The sequence below is a fragment of the Lygodium microphyllum genome, chromosome 28 (assembly GCF_053477565.2).
Source record: "Lygodium microphyllum isolate KBCC chromosome 28, Lygodium_microphyllum_v1.1.10, whole genome shotgun sequence".
Lineage (NCBI taxonomy): Eukaryota > Viridiplantae > Streptophyta > Polypodiopsida > Schizaeales > Lygodiaceae > Lygodium > Lygodium microphyllum.
In genome coordinates, this window is record NC_141162.1 from 122,133,391 (window position 1) to 122,155,049 (window position 21,659).

At 42.4% G+C, this 21,659-nt stretch overlaps 1 protein-coding gene across 7 annotated transcripts in view; it reads right to left on the reverse strand.

The window, feature by feature from the left end:
• Positions 1 to 437: 437 nt before the first annotated feature.
• The window catches only part of CBL (cystathionine beta-lyase), a 36,870-nt gene continuing 15,648 nt past the window's right edge, over positions 438 to 21,659 (reverse strand). For 4 of the 7 annotated variants that reach the window (XM_087670040.1, XM_087670038.1, XM_087670039.1 and 1 more), the window contains exons 4-15: positions 17,379 to 17,485; positions 17,200 to 17,270; positions 16,939 to 17,030; positions 16,768 to 16,858; positions 13,770 to 13,881; positions 12,428 to 12,524; positions 12,242 to 12,323; positions 12,013 to 12,130; positions 11,746 to 11,853; positions 11,548 to 11,650; positions 834 to 940; positions 438 to 757 (exon numbers count right to left, since the gene is read on the reverse strand). In XM_087670040.1, coding sequence (XP_087526166.1) covers positions 689 to 757; positions 834 to 940; positions 11,548 to 11,650; positions 11,746 to 11,853; positions 12,013 to 12,130; positions 12,242 to 12,323; positions 12,428 to 12,524; positions 13,770 to 13,881; positions 16,768 to 16,858; positions 16,939 to 17,030; positions 17,200 to 17,270; positions 17,379 to 17,485 — 1,157 coding nt within the window. In that variant the 3' untranslated portion in view covers positions 438 to 688. Of the gene's footprint in view, positions 758 to 833; positions 941 to 11,547; positions 11,651 to 11,745; positions 11,854 to 12,012; positions 12,131 to 12,241; positions 12,324 to 12,427; positions 12,525 to 13,769; positions 13,882 to 16,767; positions 16,859 to 16,938; positions 17,044 to 17,199; positions 17,271 to 17,378; positions 17,486 to 21,659 lie in introns of all 7 variants that reach the window. The other 3 variants (XM_087670043.1, XM_087670042.1, XM_087670044.1) reach the window with 3 other exon arrangements.

The window sequence follows — 21,659 nt, forward strand, 5'->3', positions numbered from 1 at the left end:
GCTATCATCATATGCTAGTAGCTACCACTAACACATTGGTGGGTGCCACTGTCATACTGACATGTACCACTTTCCTACTGGCAACTACAAGTTTCATGTGAAGCAGTGACTTGGACGTAGGCAAATGTAAGTCTTTTCACCTCTTAAAGAGTGCCAGAGGACTTTCCCATTCTAGGCACTTGAGCAGAAGAATGCATTACTTCAGTAAGTCTATATCCACCATTTTTGAATGCCTATCTCATGGATACCTTTAAACATTCTTGGTCTGATCTTGCTAGGGAGGGATGGGTTCTTAAAGGTATCCAAAAAGGCCCAGATCAGTGACACCCAAGTCATTGTTACCAGTTTACCCTCTTGGCATGTGCTCTCACAATTCACACGTCTTGCTAACATCAACCTAAAGACCTGCTGGTAACACCAATTATTTGGAGACTTCAAAGACCAATTCCTAGTCTGTATTGTGGACTCATTAATAGGATGGATAGATCACAGATTCTCAAAAGCCCCTTCTTAACCAATAAAATTTCAAAAAAGGGCATGTAATTTGCACTGTGCTGGTATCAACAAAAATGACACAAAGTTGTTAGCCCTAACAGGTTTTTGACCCGTCAGGTCAAAGAAGGCACCACATCACTCCCGATATGCGATGTGGTTGTCGTTCCTTGTTATGTAATAAATGCCAATCATACTACTTTGGTGCTGTCAAGAGAGCATGTTCCAAATCTGAAATTAAGTCGTCCACATCCTCAATCCCAACCTGCAATATTCTAAATTTAATTTTCCCTTTCCCTGCACTGTGCAAAGCTGGCAGTGAATTTAAACTTGATACTAACCGATATTCGAATCAAATCTTCAGTCAGACCACGGGCCTCTCGCACTTCAGCAGGTATGCTTGCATGAGACATGAAGCAAGGAAGACTTATCAAAGACTTCACACTCCCTGGTATAAACACAGAAATTAAGTGCAAGGTTTGTGGTTCCATTGCAAAGAAACAAAACTTCATATAATTCAACACACTTTTTGAGCCTAGCTCATCAAGCATTACAAAAGCACCAGTTTTTGCCAGTCTTCATAAAATCTCTCCTGACATATACTTCCAATTTTCTCAATAAAACTTCTATTTATAAAACAAGTTTTCATATCCGCGTTATATATAGATTGGCATAAATATTTACCCCAAGGGACAAACTCATTTCAATCTGCTTCAAAGTCCTCTTCACCTAAAATGCAGAGCTTAGAAGGACAGAAATACAATTGGGACATCCTAAAGATCCCACAATGGAACAGCAACAATACCAATGGTGCAGAGTCTCTAGTACTTCATTGTCCAAAACAGCTGCCTGACGTAAAAGAAGACGGCTTTTGGTGGGAAAAGTATGTGCGCTACCCCGCAATTCTTACATGTCCCACACGTTCCCCCCATCCCCCTGTCCTGGGACGTGTCCCCTTGTGATGGGCCATCGCAAAAGCAGCCTTTTCAGGACATGCTGGAAACCGGACCTGCATTTCAGAACAGGGTCCCTGCATTCTGGGCCTACATCCAACACTCACCCCCCCCCCCCCCCCCCCGCGGGGTCCCCCTGTCCCAGGACGCGTCCCCTTGTGAAGGGCCATCGCATGGAAACACACCCTTTTCTGGATGTATCAGAAACAGGTCCCACATTTCAGGACGGGTCCCTGCATCCCGTGCGTCCCCTGTGACTATGGATCATAACTTTACATCGAGGTCAACACCACCACAGTATCTAACTCAGTTGAAGGATAAATTTGTGCTCTTGTTCAACTTTGTGATGAGGCTTTCACCATAACCACAAATTAGGCATTACTATCAATGAGACTGTCAATGTTTCTGAATGGTCTTGCCCACCAGATTCAATGGGGTGTACACATAGTAAAAGGGGTAGTTGCGAGTTATACTAAATTGGATGTCTCCTCTTGTGGAAAAGAAAACTGGCTAAGAAGTTAACACACTGGAGTGAAATGAACAACCAAACCTCGATACATCATGTCCATGATTGTGACTCCAGTCTGCCCTTGAATGATGACTTCTACCGGCCATAAGACATTTGAGATGAAACTAAGGTCATAATGATAAGAGTTTTAAAATTAAGAAAAAACAGGATCTGATGTTAAAAATTTGACTAAATTTCTGGCAGTTGACCATTGGATTGATCATCAATGCCATGTCCAATCACAGTCAAACTTTCATAACCACAATTCCTTGCCAAGAAGACTCCACATCAGTAAGAACAGCCGTGATCCCAGCACCTAGCTTAGAATATTTGTTGACCGAGCCCAAAACCTAGCCTTTCGTCATTCACATTAGCAAGAGCTTGAAAGCGGAGCTAAGCCTTTTGTCAAAGAGAGGGACAGGGAGAGAGAAAGAAAGAGAGAAGACTACAGAGAAGAAGAAGAAGAAGAGCAGAAGAGAGAGAAAGACAATTACGAGGAGAGAGAAAGACTAGAAATGGGGAGAGAAAGACTGGAAGAGAGGGAGAGAATACATAGAAGCTTGGAGAGCAAGGTGAAGGAGAAAGAAGACTTGTATTAATTATCTGATAATGAAAAATTAAGTCTCTCTCACCTTATATACCAGCCAGTCTAGCTAGTATTTCCCCGTTATTAAGTCCCCCTCTCTTACATTCCCCCACCCGAAGGTTTTTGCCCTCAAAAACAATTTGGGCATGTGTGGCAACTGGGAGGGGCCCATCAGAGTACTACTCTGCGGCATTATTACAAGGATATACTGATGAATGAAGAGGTATTATTATGTATGATAGGTCATAGGGTATGTACGATACATGGGCCTTATTGGGCAGTTATAAACATGAGTTTTGACCCAAATATCTGGAGTAAATGCGGGCTGCAAACAGTGGACAGCATGTTGTTTACTACAAGACCCTCCTATAGTGAATCTGTCATAACTTTCTGTGGGGGGCTCCGAACGGGGTGTGCTATACATCAAAACAGAAATCTCAAGAAGTACTTTCAGCCCATGTATGGTGTGCATTGCTGTCCGTAGTGCAGAATAAAATCTGCTTTAAAACAGAATGATATCTGCAATCGGTCTGGGGAAAAACAGGACCATAGTTAGCTAGATTTCAACCAAATCTGCTTCTAAAAGGTATGGGAACTCTTCCAAAACTAAAGCTGGCCTCCAAGAAGCTTCCTGGAGTGGTAAACCTTGCCACTTAATCAAGTATTCCATGATCGAGCGAGAGCAAAGCCTCTTTTTCCTTTATCCTATGACTTTTTCGGGTATGTATTGAATGATGCCTTCTTCATCTATCGGTGGGAGTTCCTAAACATAGTCCACTGCTAAGCCAATGAAGGGCTTCAACTGACTCACATGGAAGACATTATGGATCTTCATAGATGGGGGTAATGCCAGTCGATATGCCAAGTCTCCCACTCTCTTGATAATCCAGTACGGTCCATAGAACCTGTGTGCCAACTTATTGCTGGACCCATCTTTAAGGGAGGCATGTCTAGAATTAGGCACTTTCAAGAGCACCAAATCCCCTTCTTGGAACTCCACATCCCGTCTTTTGTCATCAGCATAAAGCTTCATTTGATCTTGAGCTCTCTTCAAGTTAGCTTTACACTGCTAAAGTAAGGCCTGCATTTTATCCGATTCTTCCTTGCTTTGTGGATTTATTTTATCATTGAAGATAACCACAAGAAGGTGTGCCATACAAGACCTCAAAAGGTGAAACTCCAAGGCTAGCATGTGTAGAGTTATTATAGACAAACTCAGCCAAATGCAACCATTAGTCCCAAGCATGCTGCACATCATGGTAGAAATGCCTCAAGTAAGTTTCCAACCATTTGTTAACCCTTTCTATCTGACCATCTGTCTGTGGATGGTAAGCAGTGGAAGGGGCTAACTGAGTGCCCATAGAGCTGAAAACTGCCCGCCAAAAGCTACTCATAGACTTAGCATCTCGATCATGCACAATGACCTATGGTAAACCATGAATTTAAAAACATATTCCATGAATTGGCTGGCTACTTGAGAAGCATTATGCTGAGTCTTTGTAGGAATGAAATGGGCTGCCTTTGTGAGTTTGTCCACAACTACATAGATGATGTCCCAACCTTTCTTGGTGATCGGTAGGCCAGTAATGAAGTCCATAGTGATGTGTGTCCACTTGCCTTCAGGCATAGGCAATGGCTGAAGTAAACTAGCTGGTTTTAAGGTGCCGTCCTTGTTTTGCTAACAAGGCACGCAACCCAAGACAAAGTCTTTCACATCTCTCCAAAGGCCCTTCCAGTAAAAGCTTTTAGCAATTTTGTCATAGGTCTTAAAAACTCCCAAATGACCAGCTATAGGGGCTGAATGCATCTCCTGCATGATTTTCTGCTTGAATGGGGAGGTATGAGGGATGGCAATTCGGCCATTATACCATAAAAGCCCATTTTTCAGCTAATAGAAGAGTTTTCCACACATTGTCCTTGCTGTAATTTCTGAAATACATTGCTAAAATCAGCGTCTAACAGGTAAGCCTCCTGAAGCTCATGTATCCAATCATTGTGTAACTCCATGATAGCAGAGACTTTACATACCCACATCCTAGACAGAGAATTAGCCACTACATTGTCCTCCCCACGAGTGTGGGTGATATCAAAGTCATAGTTATGTAGGTGGCTACCTATCTCCTTTGCTTCGGAGTCAGATTTAACTGAGACAAGAAGTACTTGAGTGCTCTATGGTCGCTTTTCACTCTAAACCGGCTACCATACAAATAATGATGCCATTTCTTGATGGCATGAAGGATGGCCAATATTTCCTGATCATAGACATTCATAACCCTCTCATTTTCAGCCAACTTTCGGCTCTCAAAAGCTATGACCCCATGTTCTTGCAGCAAGACTGCACCAATTCCTCTTCCACTGGCATCACACTGAATGGTGAATTCCCTAGAAAAATCAGGGCATACCAAGATAGGGGCTGAAATAGGCAAATATTTCAGCTGATTAAAGCTTCTATCTGCTAATGCATCCCAGAAAAATGCTTCTTTCTTCAGCCTATCAGTGAGAGGGGCTGCAATAGTGGCATAGTGCCGAATGAATCTGCGGTAAAATGAGGAGAGACCCAAGAATCCTCTCAAAGAGGTAGTATTTTCAGATGTGGGTCAATCTCTGACACGCTGCACTTTCTTTGGGTCAGCTCTAATGCATGCCTCACTGACAATGTGTCCCAAGTACTCAACCTCAGTCTGTATGAACGAACGCTTTGTCTCCTTAGCAAAGAGTCTATGCTGTCTAAGTATATCATATATCTGTCTCATGTGCATAAGGTGAGCTTCCTTTGAGCGACTATAAATGAGGATGTCATCGAAAAATACCAATACAAATTTGAATAAGTAAGGCTGAAGTATTTTGTTCATGAGGCTCTGAAACGTGGCTGGTGCATTAGTCAAGCCAAAGGGCATGACCAAGAAGTGATAGAGCCCACGATCAGTCTTGAATGCAGTCTTTATCTCATCCCCTTCACGCATGCGTATTTGAGGGTAGCCGGATCTCAAATCAATCTTTGTGAAATACTTAGCTCCCTTCAACTCATCTAACAAGTCGTCCACCCTAGGAATAGGGTATCTATTCTTAATGGTGATCTTATTCAGATCTCTGTAATCAATGCACATCCTGAAAGTGCCATCTTTCTTTTTTACCAGCAAGACAGGTGATGCAAAAGGGGATGAGCTAGGCTCAATGAATCCCATATCTACTAAATCTTTGACCTGCTTGGCCACTTCTTCTCTTTCAAATTTGGACAACCTATAAGGGGGTTTATTGACCGGCTTGGAGTGGGGCTCCAAATCAATGGGATGATCAACCGCTCTCTTGGGAGGTAATGCTGTAGATAACTGAAACAAGTCACCATACTCTGCAAGTAGAGCCTTAAGGGCTGAATTATCATGCATTTTTCAGGACTGATCTGCATTTTCCTTGTTTAATTGCAGCGCAAAAATTTGGGAGCATTTCTTGAACTCTTTCTTGAGCTGTTTGGCTGTAATAGGCTGAAATTCACTGCTGTTTTTAATTCCCTGCAAGTGGACAAGCTGTCCAGCCCTGAAAAACTGCATGTACAGCAATGAAAAATCCATGGAAATAGTGCCCAAATTTTTCAGCCAATCGTAGCCCAACACAATGTCTATCGGCCCCATATTGAGTGCAATCAAATCCACTTCCTGCTTATAATTTTCAGCAAGCTTAATAGGTACAGCTGGGCATACATAAGTACTAATTTCCTCACTCCCATTGGCCACTTACACCCTCATTGATTGCTGTAAATCAGAGACAAAACATTTCAGCCTGTCCATGATTGCTCTATTTATGAAACTGTGTGTGCTACCACTATCTACCAAGACAAACACATCTTTCCCATGAATCTTGCCTTGAAGACGAAGAGTGTTGGGGCTCTTAGATCCTGTCCAAGCATCCAGGGAGATAGTACAAACAGTGGCAGCAGCATGTGAACCATTCTTATCACCCATATTTACATCTACATGACCACCGAGGTCAAATGAAAAGGTATCAGCCGAGTCAAAGAATTCTTCTTGCCCACATTCCTCTTCAGCCCCATCATTTTCGGCCGTGATTGCAAAGGCACTTGCATCCTCATGATCCTCATCAAATTCATCAAAGACTAACATGCTATGTACCCTTGCTTTTGCATTCCTATAAGCACATTTAGATGCATGCTCGGCTGTATACTTTTCCCCACATTTAAAGCAAAGTCATTTTTCTTTCCTCTCTTTGTAGAGATCCATCGGGATAGAGCGTTGACCACCAAAAGCTGAAGCATTCTTACCCCTGTTGTCCCCTTGTCTATTTTCAGCTCTTCCTTGGTTTGTAGTCCTAAAATTACTGTTTTTCCTAGAGGCATTAAAGGTGGGATATGTGGGGATCTTCGGGGTGCTGAATGGCATATTTCTACCACCATAAATGCCCCAAACTGCCCGGGCCTTACAGTACTTCTTTGCTACCCAAAATGTGACTGCATAGGTTCTCTTTGCTGCCCAAACAGTGGCTGAGACGCCCCTCTTTGCTGTCCATGTTGAAATGAAGCATCTCGGCGATACTTACGAGAGTACCTCTCAGCCAACTCAATAGCTTTGAACAAATCTTATGGACTTTGGGCTGAAACATCAGCCGAGAGTTGGGGATCCAAACCATAAATGTATTTGTGAAGCTTTGCATCATCACTAATGGATTCAATATACATTGTGAGATTGAGGAACTGGTTTGTATAGTCACGCACCATCATCCCACGTTACTCTAAGCCATACCATTGCCTTGCAAGCTTCTCCTTCTCAACCGGGGATACAAAGACTTGAATCATAAGAGCTTTGAATGCATCCCAACAAGCTGCTGATTTCCCCTCTTTATGTACCGCCACCACGTGTGGGCAAAGCCCTCTAAGTGTATCGTGGAAAAGTGTATCTTTTGATCGTCATTTCTTGGCATTATGTCAAAGTAGTCTTCAAGCTTCGAGAGCCATTCTTCTAATTCAACCGGGGAGGACGACTGGCCATTGAACTTTGAGAAAATGATTTTGTCTCTCAACTCCCTTTCATGGTTGGGGGGCTGTCCCATATACCCAAAGTGGGGCTGATCCATTGGGCTGCCAAGAAATGACCCATTGTTTGAGTGATTCCTTCCAAAAGACGGCTAAGTACGCATAAGTGGCATGGGCGCAGATGGTGGCTGAGAGTTACTCCTCATCCCATTGTTTATGGGCTCCTCATGCCTTTGTGAGGGCTCTCCTTGCTCAAAGCTCATGTTGGGAATGCTCATTCTTCCCAAAATGCCTTGGGTGCTTGCATAGGCTGCATTCACGGATGGGATGGTCACTCTTTCAGCTTGCATGCTTAGTCTATCCTCTTTTTCCTTGCCTTTCATTTGGGAATCCATCCACATTGAGAACTTGGCTGCAAGTGCTTCCATGGTAGAGGTCATTTGGTGCATCTCTGTCACCATTTGAGCTTGACCTTCCATTACTTCCCTATGCCTCTCCGCATGTCTAGTCTCGTGTGAACTGAGGGTATGATTGAGTGCACTAAGACTTCCCATGGAGTGAGAGAGGTCTTCCTCTTCAACCTCAAAGTTGGTGTCATCCCTCGGGGTGCGCGCATCCCTTATCTGTTGCTGAACATCTTCATTTGCTTTGATTTTCCCCCTGTTACCCGCCATGTCTAGGTGCAGTCCCGTGAGACCACCTGTCACTGTTTTGGCTATAACTAGAACTAGACAACTCCGATTGACTTACTTTTTTGTTCAAAACGGAGGCAGGGATGCCCTCTTCGAGATGAGCATAGGCACGCATTCCCAAGTTTTATACAGAAATTTCTGTAATCAAAAATGTGGGACTGTTCTATGCAGTCCAGCACCCTGTCCACACCTAGGAAAGGCTTGTTTTGGGTTGTAGGTATTTGGTATGCTCCAAGTGGGTATCCAAAACTGAGCGGGGTTCTTGGCAAGGCCTGAGGGTACTCTCCAAGGTCAGCACCTCAATTCTTAGGAGTGGCAACACCTCTGCAAATGCAAGCAATTTCTCTACAGCACCTTGAAACAGTCACAAGAGGGCTGAAATTGGGTTCCCCTTCTATTGCACTGTGGGATTCATTGTTTGCTTGGCATCATACATCACTTTAGCATCCCTTAGCATGTTTAGCATCACTTCAGCATTACTGAGTATAAGAGTAAGCATTCCAATGACCATATCCAACAAGATAGACTTTCATACATGCATAATCACTGTCATTACTACATATATGACTACATAGGTGTATCCAATGATGCATGCATCCATCTTCAACCCAAGTAAAGCAATGCATTCCCATACATCACTGCATACATAGCTGCATGTGTATCTAAAGATACATTTGCTGATACATTTGCTGAGGTACATCCATACATCCCATGCACACAAGAGTGTGTCATGCCATAGTCATCAAAAATTCCATCATGCCAAGTCAGTTTCTCAATTTCCCAAGAAATACCTGCACCTGCAAACGAGTTTTGGGCTCCGGATTACCGAGAGGTGGGCAAAGTTCCCCCCCGGCCGGGTTGTGCACCCCTTCAGGGTCTTTGATGGCAAGGGGGGGTCACCGCTCTTTTGTCTTGCCACCTCGCCTGGCATCGGGCTTTCCTCACCCGGAATATACATGGCAAACATTTATTAATTAAACACCCGGCATGAGATGCATTTTAGGAATGAAAATTTTGGGCTTTTCATGAAGTGCATGGAATTGGAATTGGGAATAGAGATAGAGAGCTTACCGGAAGTGACTCACTGCCAACTCACCCTTATACAATGGATTTTTTAATCAATTCTTAGCTCAGCCAATTCACAAGAAGTCAAACGGGTTATGGGTAAGCAAAAATATAATCTCAATGAAGCTTCAGCATGAATAAAATCCATTCCAATGCCATAAGATCAAATAAGAATAACTGAGATTAATATTCAGCATGCATACAATGTTTGGGACTCCTATTACCTACTTGGACTCATGCATCCTCTTAAAGAAGTGGATAAGATTCAACAAGAGGCTTAATGGGAAAGAATGAGAGCCAAGAATCGGTTACCTTGTGTTGTTTGATGAAGATTGCAGCCACTAATGCCACTTCAGTCCTTCATGAGAGCTCCAATTTGATCCCGTATGCTCCATAGCTCCAAAATGGTTGTGCTCCGTTAAGAAGAGATGAATTCAAGCTTGGGAAAGAAGGATTCTTCCATGGGGGAAGGGCATTGCTTGCATAGACTGATCAAGAGAAGGATTCCTTCCAAATGGGCACTCCATAATGCCTTCTTGCTTCCAAGAAGCCTTCAAATCTTGAGAATGAGCTCCAATGTGGCTGTTGCTTGGAGATAGGATGGCTCAGAACCTTCCCATGAAGAGCTCTTGCTGAAATTGGAGCTCTACTTCCATAGCCATGGCTGCCACAAATGCATGTCTTCAAATCTTGCTTCTAATCTTCTTCCCGTGCTTCTTGATGGCCAAATCTTGAGCTAGGCTTGAAGAGGAAACCCCCGGGACCAAGAAAAGACCAAAATCTTCAAGATTCTTGAGCTTGATGCCAAGCTTTCATGGCTGCCATGAACTGCACATGATCAGGGTTTCTGAGGTGGAAGAGAAGTCCAAGAAGCTGAGAAAGGAGGCTTCAATCTTGCCCAAAGGACCTGCAAGAAGCTGGGAATGAGAGCCAAGAAGAAGAGGAGGCCTAGGGTGCTATCATTCTAACCTGGAAGCAGCCCACGTTTTGTGCCGGATTTTACGGGGTTGCTCCTGGAGGGTTAGGGATGATCACCACAGCCTATACACTGCTCGGTTGGTTACTCTTAAACTCCAGAAATGCAAGGAAGAAGGCTGACACTCCATGGAAGAGAAGGGAGCAAGATTTGGGGCTGATTACCTCCACGGAAGCTTGCAAGAAGCTTGAGAAATGAGGAGAGAGAAGACCCTCCCTGAAAAGTAACCCCAACTAGACTTTCTTCTAACTCCTGTGACCACGGTTACTAAGAGTTTACCTTTAAAATGGGCCAAAAATGACCCACGAGCTACCAAAGTCCGTCTTTCTTCCTCCAAACTTGGTCCAAGCCGCCATTAATACTCTTGCCTGCAGTCCTTGTAGTCCAAAAATCTTTGGGAACTCCCCTACTGCTCCCTGTACCTGTGTACCTGTGACTCAAAATTACATGTAACTAGAAAGTTGTAACTAGGTAAAATGAAGAACTAACTGGGACCAGGAACCTAGGCTCTGATGCCAATTGTCAAAGAAAGGGACTGGGAGAGAGAAAGAAGAGAGAGAAGACTGCAGAGAAAAAGAAGAAGAAGAGCAGAAGAGAGAGAAAGACAATTACGAGGAGAGAGAAAGACTAGAAATGGAGAAAGAAAGATTGGAAGAGAGGAAGAGAAGACATAGAAGCTTGGAGAGCAAGGTGAAGGAGAAAGAAGACTTCTATTAGTTATCTGATAATGAAAAATTAAGTCTCTCTCACCTTATATACCAGCCGGTGTAGCTAGTATTTCCCCGTTATTAAGTCCCCCTCTCTTACACCTTTGCTTCCAAATCGTAGGCAGCTATACCAGAGATAGACAATTGCAACCTACATAAGATAGTGGGCCAAAAAGTGCTGCATGCAACAAGTTCTGGAGGTGAGAAACCCTACCGATTGTAGCCTACACAAGAGCAATAAGTCAAGGAAGGCTGCTGCATGCCTACAGAAGAGGTGAGCTGATGCAGAAAGAAGTAGAAGAGACCCCTCACCACAAGACAGGAATACAGATTGCCCACATTCCATAGGTGACAGATGAATAATGAAGTTATAGGTGATGGAGCGAGGATGAAGCACAGCAAATAGTTACTTTCAATAGTAATGTTGGATGTCCCATTTTCAAGCATATGATACTTTCAAGAAGAGAAAGAACGTAGTTGATATCTGGACAGTACTACATGACAAAAGCAGTGCACGTTTAAAATATGAGCATCTGGTTATTCAAGTAGCCAAATCAGCTTATGAGAGCAAAGGAAATATTTACCGAAGCTTACTGTGATGCTAAAAAGCCTTGTGGTTTCTGCAATGTGCTTGGAAACTTCCAAAGATCCTGTTGTGAAACTCAATACAGAGCCAGCTCCTCTGGCCTGCAGTAAAGCCAGTAGATGTGCTCAATGTGCAGTCAACACTGACAATGTAATAAAGGTCCAAATTAAGTATGTCTAAGATTTTTTACACTTGCCTGTGAAAAATGCAAATCTCTTCCGGGATGGCCTGCCAGTCCAGCATAATTCACCTTCTTTACTCGAGGATGAGAAGAGAGAAACTCTGCAATCTTTTGTGCATTGTTCTAGAAACAGCCACATTTAACAAACTCAAGGTAACTATTTCTAAAAGTATAATACCAAGCTGCAAGCTGAAAAAGCTTCATTTTTTAAAATATTGTTCTTGGAAATATTCCTCAAAACCCTTTTGAGATGATCAATAGAGAGATTGTAGTGATATTCACCTGCTGTTTTTCAACTCGAAGTGCCATGGTTTTTATACCCCTCAAACAAAGCCAACAATCAAATGGGGCTAAACCAGTACCTTCGGCATTTTGCAAAAAGTAGATGTCCTTTGCCAAGCTGCAGCATGAAGGTTTTTCCAAGCTCAAAATCGTATGGCACTGCTAAGAATAGCTCAATATCATGTATATATCAAACAAACAAACATGAAGAACGTATCCTGGACTTGACCTTTCCCCTTTCACAGCAAGTACTCCAGCCATCAGGTCGCTGTGCCCAGAAATGAACTTGGTAGCGGAATGCATAACAATATCTGGACATGAATTAAGAAAACAAGATATAAGCAACCATGCAGAAGGATTGCTCCTCAAGACCTAGCATTGTAGTAAAATGCTGGTAGTAATTATAAGTTCTTACCAGCCCCAAGCTGAAGAGGCTTTGAGAGCACGGGAGACATGATGCTATTATCCACTAAAACAAGGGCACCATTTTCGTGAGCAATCTTGGATATCTCCTGAAAACTTCAGATTTCAAATTTAGGGGCTTTCAAAACCAAAGTGTATGGAGATGTGATCAGACAAGAAACACCAGACAATGAAATTGACCAATTTCTACTTTCAGGCATATGTGCCTCTGCAGGATACTACAAAATGTTGCTAGAACAGTGAAACACTTCCCATGGTTGGTAATGTTTTTGCAAATTATCAGAAACAATGATGATTGGGGATCTGTTCATTACATGCAACCTCTACAAAGCCCCTCAAGTCCTTGCAGAGCAGTGTATGTTTTTGTTTGCTGGTGAATTCCTACCTTGCCATCATTTTATCTTGGTAACAACCAAGTATTTAGGTGTGTTGACTCGTGGAAATGTTGCACTCTTATTTCAGCATGAGGATTCCATCATTTCTGAGTTGGAACTGTCACATCATTTTAAATGGAATTGTGCACTGGCCAGGACCGGGAGGCTAACATTTCTCGCATGAGAGCACAGTTATAGCAACACAAAACACACATGTATGAGAGATTGTTCCCAAAATCATCCCAGTGAAACACACGCACACAGTGAGGGGTTGGTTTGTTTGCATACAAGGTGTTCACAAACATAGGAAATTGCTCCTTTGAGTGGACCTAAAATGTGTTTGCATAATGTGAAACACACTCGCACAGTAAGAAGTGTATTCACATGCCAAAGTATTTTCACACAAGTGATGGATTATTCCCGACAAAGTTTGTCGCTTGCCGAGTATTTGAGTTGTGGATGCCACTCTTGAGGTCAGCATTACACCATCCACTCTTTGACACTATTGTTCACACTAAATGGTTACTATAGTAAATGACTATCTTCGTGACTCAGTGCACATTTTGATCACAAAGAATGTGTTCAAGCCAGTTACCAAGTGTAACAGATGCTAGCTTGAGGAAAACTACAAGAAAATTTCTGCAACGCTCAGATTACCAGAAAAATCTGTATGGATTTCTGTACTATCAAAAGTTGCTTGTCATATTGCATGATATCCACTACCTATATCAGACTTGAAAACCTTATTTGATATCTGAAACTCCTTGCTTATAACATCAAGCCAAACTTATTGTTGTCTCCAGTTTACTTTAGGGGAAAGAAGGGTACATAGATTCAAATAAACAAAGAGCAAAATGTAATCTTTAGTCAAGCTACCATGTGTTGACAGATAGTGGAGTAATGAAACTTTTGATCTGTGGAATGGCCAAAAAGAAAAAGCATTGCATAGTAAGGACTCACCTGTATGTCAGATATCATCAAACATGGATTTGTTGGACTTTCAAGCCAAACTAGTTTAGTTTTTGAGGAAATGGCATTTTTCACTTGTTGCAAATCTGTAGTATCAACTCGTCTGCAGTCAAAGGAACTGTTCAGTCAGAGCTATGACATCGGCCGATGACTTGCTTGAAGTTTCACACTGATAAGCATTAGCAAAATGAATACATCCACAGATATTCAAGATGGCAAAAGCCTAAGGTAATTCTTGGTAGAAGTGAACATCTATCAAGCTGACACAACACATGCATAGGACCAATATGGCTTTACATATCCCTTTGTATATCTTCTTTCAATTGATTAGGTAGAGGATTGATTGTAAACTCTCCTTTACAAGAAGTCTATATAGGCAGCTCTTAGTGATAATAAGGTCTCTATGTAAATCATAACTTACCATAGGTGGTCCAACTCGGCTATAGATAGGACCTTCAATTAATGGGTGAGAATACAAGACTATATCATGAACCATCAGACTTGACCTTCACAGCTTGTTACAGCTTCATTAAGTTCTATCCAATCCCACTATAATGTCCATGAAAATACTGTCCCAATAATTCTCTCCGGTTTATGAATTTTCTAACATCCCAGCTTGCCTAAATCTCTTGGCCTTGTCAGCTGACATTCTACTTAGTCCTTGAGAATTCTTTTCATTTTAGGGTAGAAAGTTTGTTTCGCAAGAGACAAGTATCCTGTGCATGCCTAGATGGACAGCACAAGTTGCATCATTACATAATCTAAGAATCTCTCAAAATGGCTGTCACTTAGGTCAGAGCCACACAAATAAAGTATCCAAACCTTGAGAGCATAAATTCTATTGTATAACTCATCTGATATTGGCAAATGCCTCTCGCTATTTATGTTTCCACATGGCTTAAGAACACGCTTACCTGGTTCTGTCAGCATTCTACTCCCAAAAGCTGCAGGCCTACCTTCTTAGAATGCAGTGTTGCTGCTGCATGAATACTTGCATCAAGCTCTAAAGAAGAGGACTAACTAGGATTAAATAAAGCAACTACAGAAGCTTCTGAAATATTCAATTTAATTTCTATTCAAGTTGGATCCATCTGATCGTTTCAAGAAATAGGCTGATTCAAATTACAACCCGGCATCTGTGAATGGCAGAGTGAGCTTAAAGTAATCTCTGAATGATTTCTTAAGAAAGACTATATGTCCTAGGAAACATGGAAGTTGTTTGACTATCTTAGGTATTTGGCCTTTGCATGACCTTATGGATAGCATCATAATGACTATAAAATCCTTTGACAGAAACTGTGGGTCTTAAATAAATTATCTGCTTCATAAAGAAATCACGACTACTAATCCTTGTATACAAAATCCTCTTCCATACAATTTCCAAGACAAATCTAAATTACATACATTATATTGTAATGTTCCAATGTAAACCAAGGTGTCATCTAAGAACATCATAACGCAGTTTCCCAGCCTCCAGGTGACCACTAAACAAATAATTCATTATTTGCCAAAAAATAGCATGTGCATTCGTAAGACTGAAGGGTAAAACAAAATTAATATTGACCATCTCTAGCCCAAAAAGCAATAGAGTAAATGTGCTCTTCATGAATGCATATTTGGCAGGATCCAGTATGCAACCATTCACCTCACCTTTCCGATCCTTGAGTGAAGGTAACCTCTATACCTAGCCAAGTAAGACCATACACATACAAGAGGTTCAAGCCAAATCTTAAACATCCTCAAATTGATCATGCCTGTCACCCTAGTATGGAATGGAACAACAGACTTGTCGCTAACAATGATGGATCCCTCTTTATCATGTACATTTTACAGCCCAACAGTGGAAAGTAATCAATAGGTTTACTTTCAACAAGCCAAAGCTTACACTCTATGCCTGCGGATGCAGATTCCTCAAGTCACAAAGTGAACAGATAGCTTCCCCTTAACTGGTGTGGCTGATTAAGATCATTCCCCTTCACTTGTCCATCCCAAATTTGATGAGCAAGGCAAAGCTACTTGACATAATCAGCACATGGGGCTGACTTGATCAACAAAAACGCTATTTATTGCATTATAGTGCAAGTCTTCTGCTCATTGCTGCAGCAGTACACTTTCAAGACTGCAAAAGGCGATTTTTTTAGCAATAATGCAAGTAATGGAGAAACGGTGTGAAACCTGATTTTCCATCTGAATACATGGTAGGGCTGATTACTTGATGAGAACTGCAGAATCTCTTCAATGGCTCAAACTCTTTTTGAAGCATCAAATCAGGTAATCCTTCTGGTCAGTTGTTATTTTTAGTGGTTGCAAGCCAGGCAGGTGGACATACTTGGGTGCATGGCACAGCAAAGTGACAATTTGTGAGCTGACTACAAGTTCTTCCTCTGCATATGGGAGCGTTTTCCAATGATATAAAAGCTGACAAAATCAAAAATTCTGTCCCATATAGCTGGCCAAAGCACTTTTTTAAAAACAAACTCCAAGCATGCAGTACACAGTGCAGTTAGTCCCCTTGTGGACAAGAGCTCTTCAGACATGAGAATTTGACAGGAAACGCTGCTGTAATGCCAAGATCTAAGCTTGGCAAGTTCAGATTTCACATCCAAACCCAGAAAGGAGTCGTGCATACACATTGACGTAGGCTCAGGATCATGCCGATCAATAGCAATTTCACTTCTAGAGGCATATAATATCACATTAAAATCCCCTAACAAAATTGCATCTCCTCTTAAATGTAATGGGTCTCTTTTTCCATGTTTAAGAGAGTTAAACACGCTATTCATGCTGTGAGATACATGAATCAAGGTCTGTCATTTGGTATGTCACTACTGTTTTGTCTAGTAACCCTATGTAGTACAGGATTGAAAAGGCTTCTAACAACAAAATTAAATTCCAAATTATTTCACTGTGCCTCTAAAGACCATAACAAAGTACTGATAAAGGAATAACTAGAAGCACCAGCACATAAGCTTCCTTCATAAATTCTTACTTTATAATTAAGCCCGCATTAGGTGCCACCTGCGAGAGTAACCGGTGAGAGCCTCCATAGATGTCATCAACCGCCACTATCTCTTCCCCTGCTAAATAAACAGGCCATGCTTTAGCACTTCTCTCAGAAATAAGCACAACTCCTTGCTAGACAGAATAGAAGGTTGTTCACCTGCTTTGGCAAGATGAGTAACTGTTGCTAAGGCAGCCATACCGCTGGTAAAACAGAATGCTCTGTCGGCACCTTCTAGCTTGGCAAGAAGTCTGCATTCTTTAACTATTAATGCAATGAAAGAATGCCAAAATGGTGAGCTATTTAAAAAGTTTCATTTCAAGATGTTTTCTTTCAAACACATTTGAGCTCAAATTTAAATAAGTACAATTAAGATACAGGACTCAAGTAACAGAACAAGATCCTAGCACTTTCACTCACGATTCGAGAGCAGTACGAGTGGGATTTCCACTTCTAGTATAATCATAGGTGCCATACTCAGTAGCAGATGGCTGAAAAAACATGGAAATTAGAACATGGTTAAATATCAAAAACAACAACAATATGAAACTCATTATAGCAAAAACAAGTCAAGTAAGAATGTATTTTTGCAAAACTACCTGTTTAAAAGTTGCAGTCTGATAAAGAGGTGTGCTGAGGGCATCAAAAGGGTCAGACATACTTGAAAAGTTTAGAATGGTAGTTGACACTCCTAAGATTTCATTTTCTGTAAAACAAAACGGTTAATATAATCGTAAATAGTTGATTGCTGGTAACCAAAACAAGTTTCTGCTACCATAAAATGACCACCAATTTGATGATAATGGAGAATCTGAAACAATATAGTAAACAAATGCTGAGAAGGCTTTGAACAAGCAATAACAGCTTTCATCATATATGGGTTTTCTGTTTAAACAAACTAAGTCATAAGCTATTAGGAACCATAGGAAATGATCATAACTGTACAAAAATTCCAGAGCTGTAAACAACTTTTCTGGCTCCATATAAAAGCCAACCATAATCCCCTCCATACATGTGTAACTCCCAGTGTATTTAGGAATAAATTTTCTGACTTAACTCAAAGTCTGCACGTTCATCTCTTCAGCCCAGTTGAAAGTCCAGAAAGGAGCGTTGAATTATTCATTCAATTAACATGACTAGCCTAAGGTACCATCATTTCATGTGAAAATCCCATCCAAACAACCCATCTTTGCATAGAACAGCAGAAGTTCTGCCCAAAGAACTTCAGACAGTTGTGCTTCTGCAGAAATAGCACCCTCTAGCAGCCTGACGAATCAGCAATAACAGCAGCCACAAGATATATTGGCAGTCCTAGAGGCCTTTCAGACTGAAAGCCTAAAGGGTCTACAAAGCCCTCCAAATTTGTCAAAACTCATGACTTGAAGGGGAGAATGAAGTATATCTGCTGTCATGTGGACATACTCACATGTGTGAAGATGCCTTGTGTGGTGTGTGTGTTACAACTAGGAAGTGGCAATACAAACCAACAACTTGTTCCAAAAGTATGCTAAGAATACTTGAGTGAATAAAGGCACCAAAAAAATCGATAAAATTTAGTTGATCAATACTGAAAATTACAAAGTCTATACAAACAATTCCCAATCCAGGGAACAATGGTAATGTAGCAACGGATAAGAGAATCTAGAACACAAGCAGATATAGAGACATTGCTCTTGGTACCTGCAAAACCAGCCATGTAGATGCTTAGTGAGGACCACTGTGAACTATCCTGTGTTGCAGGTGTCAATGAAGCAACCCAGTTGCCATCCCTTTCACTATATCCCACTCACACAAGCTTTTGGAGCAGAGTTCCAATAGTAGCAGCAGCTTCTGCCACATGGACATAACAAATGCAGGTCGGCTGCATTAAATGCAGCCAACTGCCCAGCAGCTGTCCGACTGCACAACAGCTGACCGACTGTACCTGCTGTGCCACATGGCACCTGCGCTGCCTGCCGCCTGCTGAGGTCAACTGTACGGACTGACTGCCACGTGGCCTGCCTGCTGCGACTGCAGAAAACTGCACACAAAGGGAACTGCCTGTCCAGGGAAAGCCAATCTCTAACACCCCCTCTCAAATACTGGACAAGGCAAAAGGGTAAGGGATTTTGAGTGCTGTAGAAGTAAAGCCTGAGGAAGCGCCTTCGTAAACAAGTCACCAAGATTGTCCTCTATCTTACAGTACACTAGAGCAATAGTCTCATCCAAAATCTTCTCTGGAATGGAATGGTACTGGATCTCAATGTGCTTTGTCCGAGCATGAAACACAATGTTCCTGGCCAAGGCAATGCAACTCTCATTGTCGCACTAAAGAATAGTAGGACTTGTTTGCAAACAGCCAAGCTCCTCCAAGAGCTTGCGAAGCCACACTGACTCACATGTAGTAGAAGACACCGCCCTATACTCCACCTCGGTCGAAGATAGGGCAACCATGGGTTGCTTCTTGCTGCTCCATGAAACAGCAACGGCACCCAAGGTAAAGTAATAACCTGTCATGGATTTTTGATGATCCACATAGCCAGCCCAATTTAAATCACTCCATCCTGTTAAGTACCAAGCTTGCATCACCTATACCTGTTGGATAATAGATTCCAAGATCAGGGATCCCCCGTAGGAATCTCAAAATCCTCTGCGCAACCTACCAATGCACCATCTTGGGTTCACTCATGAACTTGGCCAGCACACCTACAACATAACATAAGTCAACACGAGTATTGAGAAGCCAGACCAAGGAGCCAAACAACTACTGCCTATTACGGGTAGCATCCACCAAAGGAGAATTGGAATGAACTGTAGCCTTCCAATTCGAAACCATAGGAGTCAGAAGAGACTTGCATCCCTCCATCTCACACGTAGTCAAGAGCTCCAACACATACTACTGTTGGCAAATAAAGATCCCCCTCAGAGTCTGATAGATCTCATGACCTAGAAAGAAACAAAGAAGTCCCATATCTGTCATCTCAAACTTCTCATGAAATGTTGCCTTCGTCTGCTTGGCCATCTTGGCATGGTCACCTATCACAATCAAGTCATCCACCTATGAACATAAAGCTGGAGGTTGGCCTTGGAATGCCAATATCCCAATTTCTCTTGGAGGGAACCAGTCAATCTTCTCATTCCAAGCATGGGGAGCTAGCTTAAGGCCATAGAGAGCCTTTCTCAACCTGTACACCTTACCATCAGAAGAACCAAAGCCTAGAGGCTACTCAACATAGATCTCCTCCTTCAACTCCCCATTCAAGAGGGCAGACTTGACATCCAATTGATAGACCGGCCATCTCCAATGGCTAACCAAGGCAAGAACTGCACAAATAGAAGCCATTAGAGCTATAGGGGCAAAAGTATCATGGAAATCAATGCTTGGGCGAAGTGCAAAACCTTTTGCAACAAGGCGGGCCTTATACTTGTCCAACGTGCCACCACTGCGGTACTTGGTCTTGAAGACCCATTTTACTCCAATGATCTTATTATGAGAAGGCCTCAGCACAAGGTACCAAGTGCCATTCCTCTCAATCAACTCGAGCTCCTACTCCATCGCTCTCCACCAATTATCATGTTGTAAAGCCTCCTTCACAGAGGTGGGCTCCCGATCCTGCATGGCACGAGTCATCAAACAGTAATTAGTGTGCACAAGCTTAGTGTGGTGTGCCTCGTTCCTTAGAGAGCACCCCGGGCTATCCTACGGTTGCCACTCCTTAAGGACCCCCTCAATCCCTGCATCACAAAGATTGTCACGAGCCCAACGAGGAGGCTGGATCTCGCCTCATCACTCTCCATCTGCTGAAGTCTCCGGAAAGTCCAACGACTGTTGGGGGGCTTAATCGGTGAGTCTGATGGCTGAGAACTAAGCGGCACAAGCTTCGAAGGGACAGTCGCCGATGCCCAGCTATCACCGAGATCTCCAAGAACAAGGTGTTCCTCACTCCCCTCTGAGGCTGGAACTTCCACGAACCGAAAATCATGGCTCGTGTGGACATCCCAGTTAACGGGATCATACAATCAATAGCCTTGAGACTGCAAGCTATAGCCCACAAACACTTGTCTTTTGGAAGCCACTTCAAATTTTTTATGCTATGTTTTCAAGATGTAAACATAGGCATCACACCCAACAACCTTGAAATAAGAAACATCTCACTTAGATCCAAAACACACCTCATAAGGGGTCATACCAACCACAGAGTAAGTAGGGGATCGATTAAGAATGTGGAATGCAATAGCAACAGCCTCAGCCCATAGACACTGATGTGTCTGCCGATGCTCCATCAAGGTATGGGCCATCTTGATCACACTGTAATTCTCCTGCTCTAATATGCCATTCTTCTGAGGGGTGTTTGTATTAGCGAACTCCTAGTGGATACCACCATCTACACAAAAAACAGCAAGCTCATTAGAAACAAATTCTCCGCCCTTATCCAATCGTAATGTCTTCAATTTCCGGCCCGATTGGTTCTCCTCAAAGAGTAACAATCTGTAAAGTTGGAGAAAGCCTCCGACTTTCAGCTTCAAGAAATAAGCCCATGTTATCCTGTTGTAATCATCCACAATTAGCATGAAATACAAGCTCCCTCTAAGGGACTCCGTCCTCATCGGTCCACAAAGATTAGTAGAAACAAGCTCCAAGGGTGCTAAAGACCGCCTCGAAGCCTTGTTGGGAATAGCATCATGTGTTTGCTTCCCACGGATGCAGGATACACAAGGCTACTAGCTCACCACAATATTCAGCAAACCTCGAAGAAGCTGTCCCTTAGACGCCTTCCATAGGTAATCATAGTTGAGGCGGCCAAACTGAGCATACCAAAGCTCGGACTATGTTTAAGAGGTAAGAAGAAGAGAAGTCATACCCCAAGGGCAGTCTCCACAATCAGCAGCCTGGAAACTTG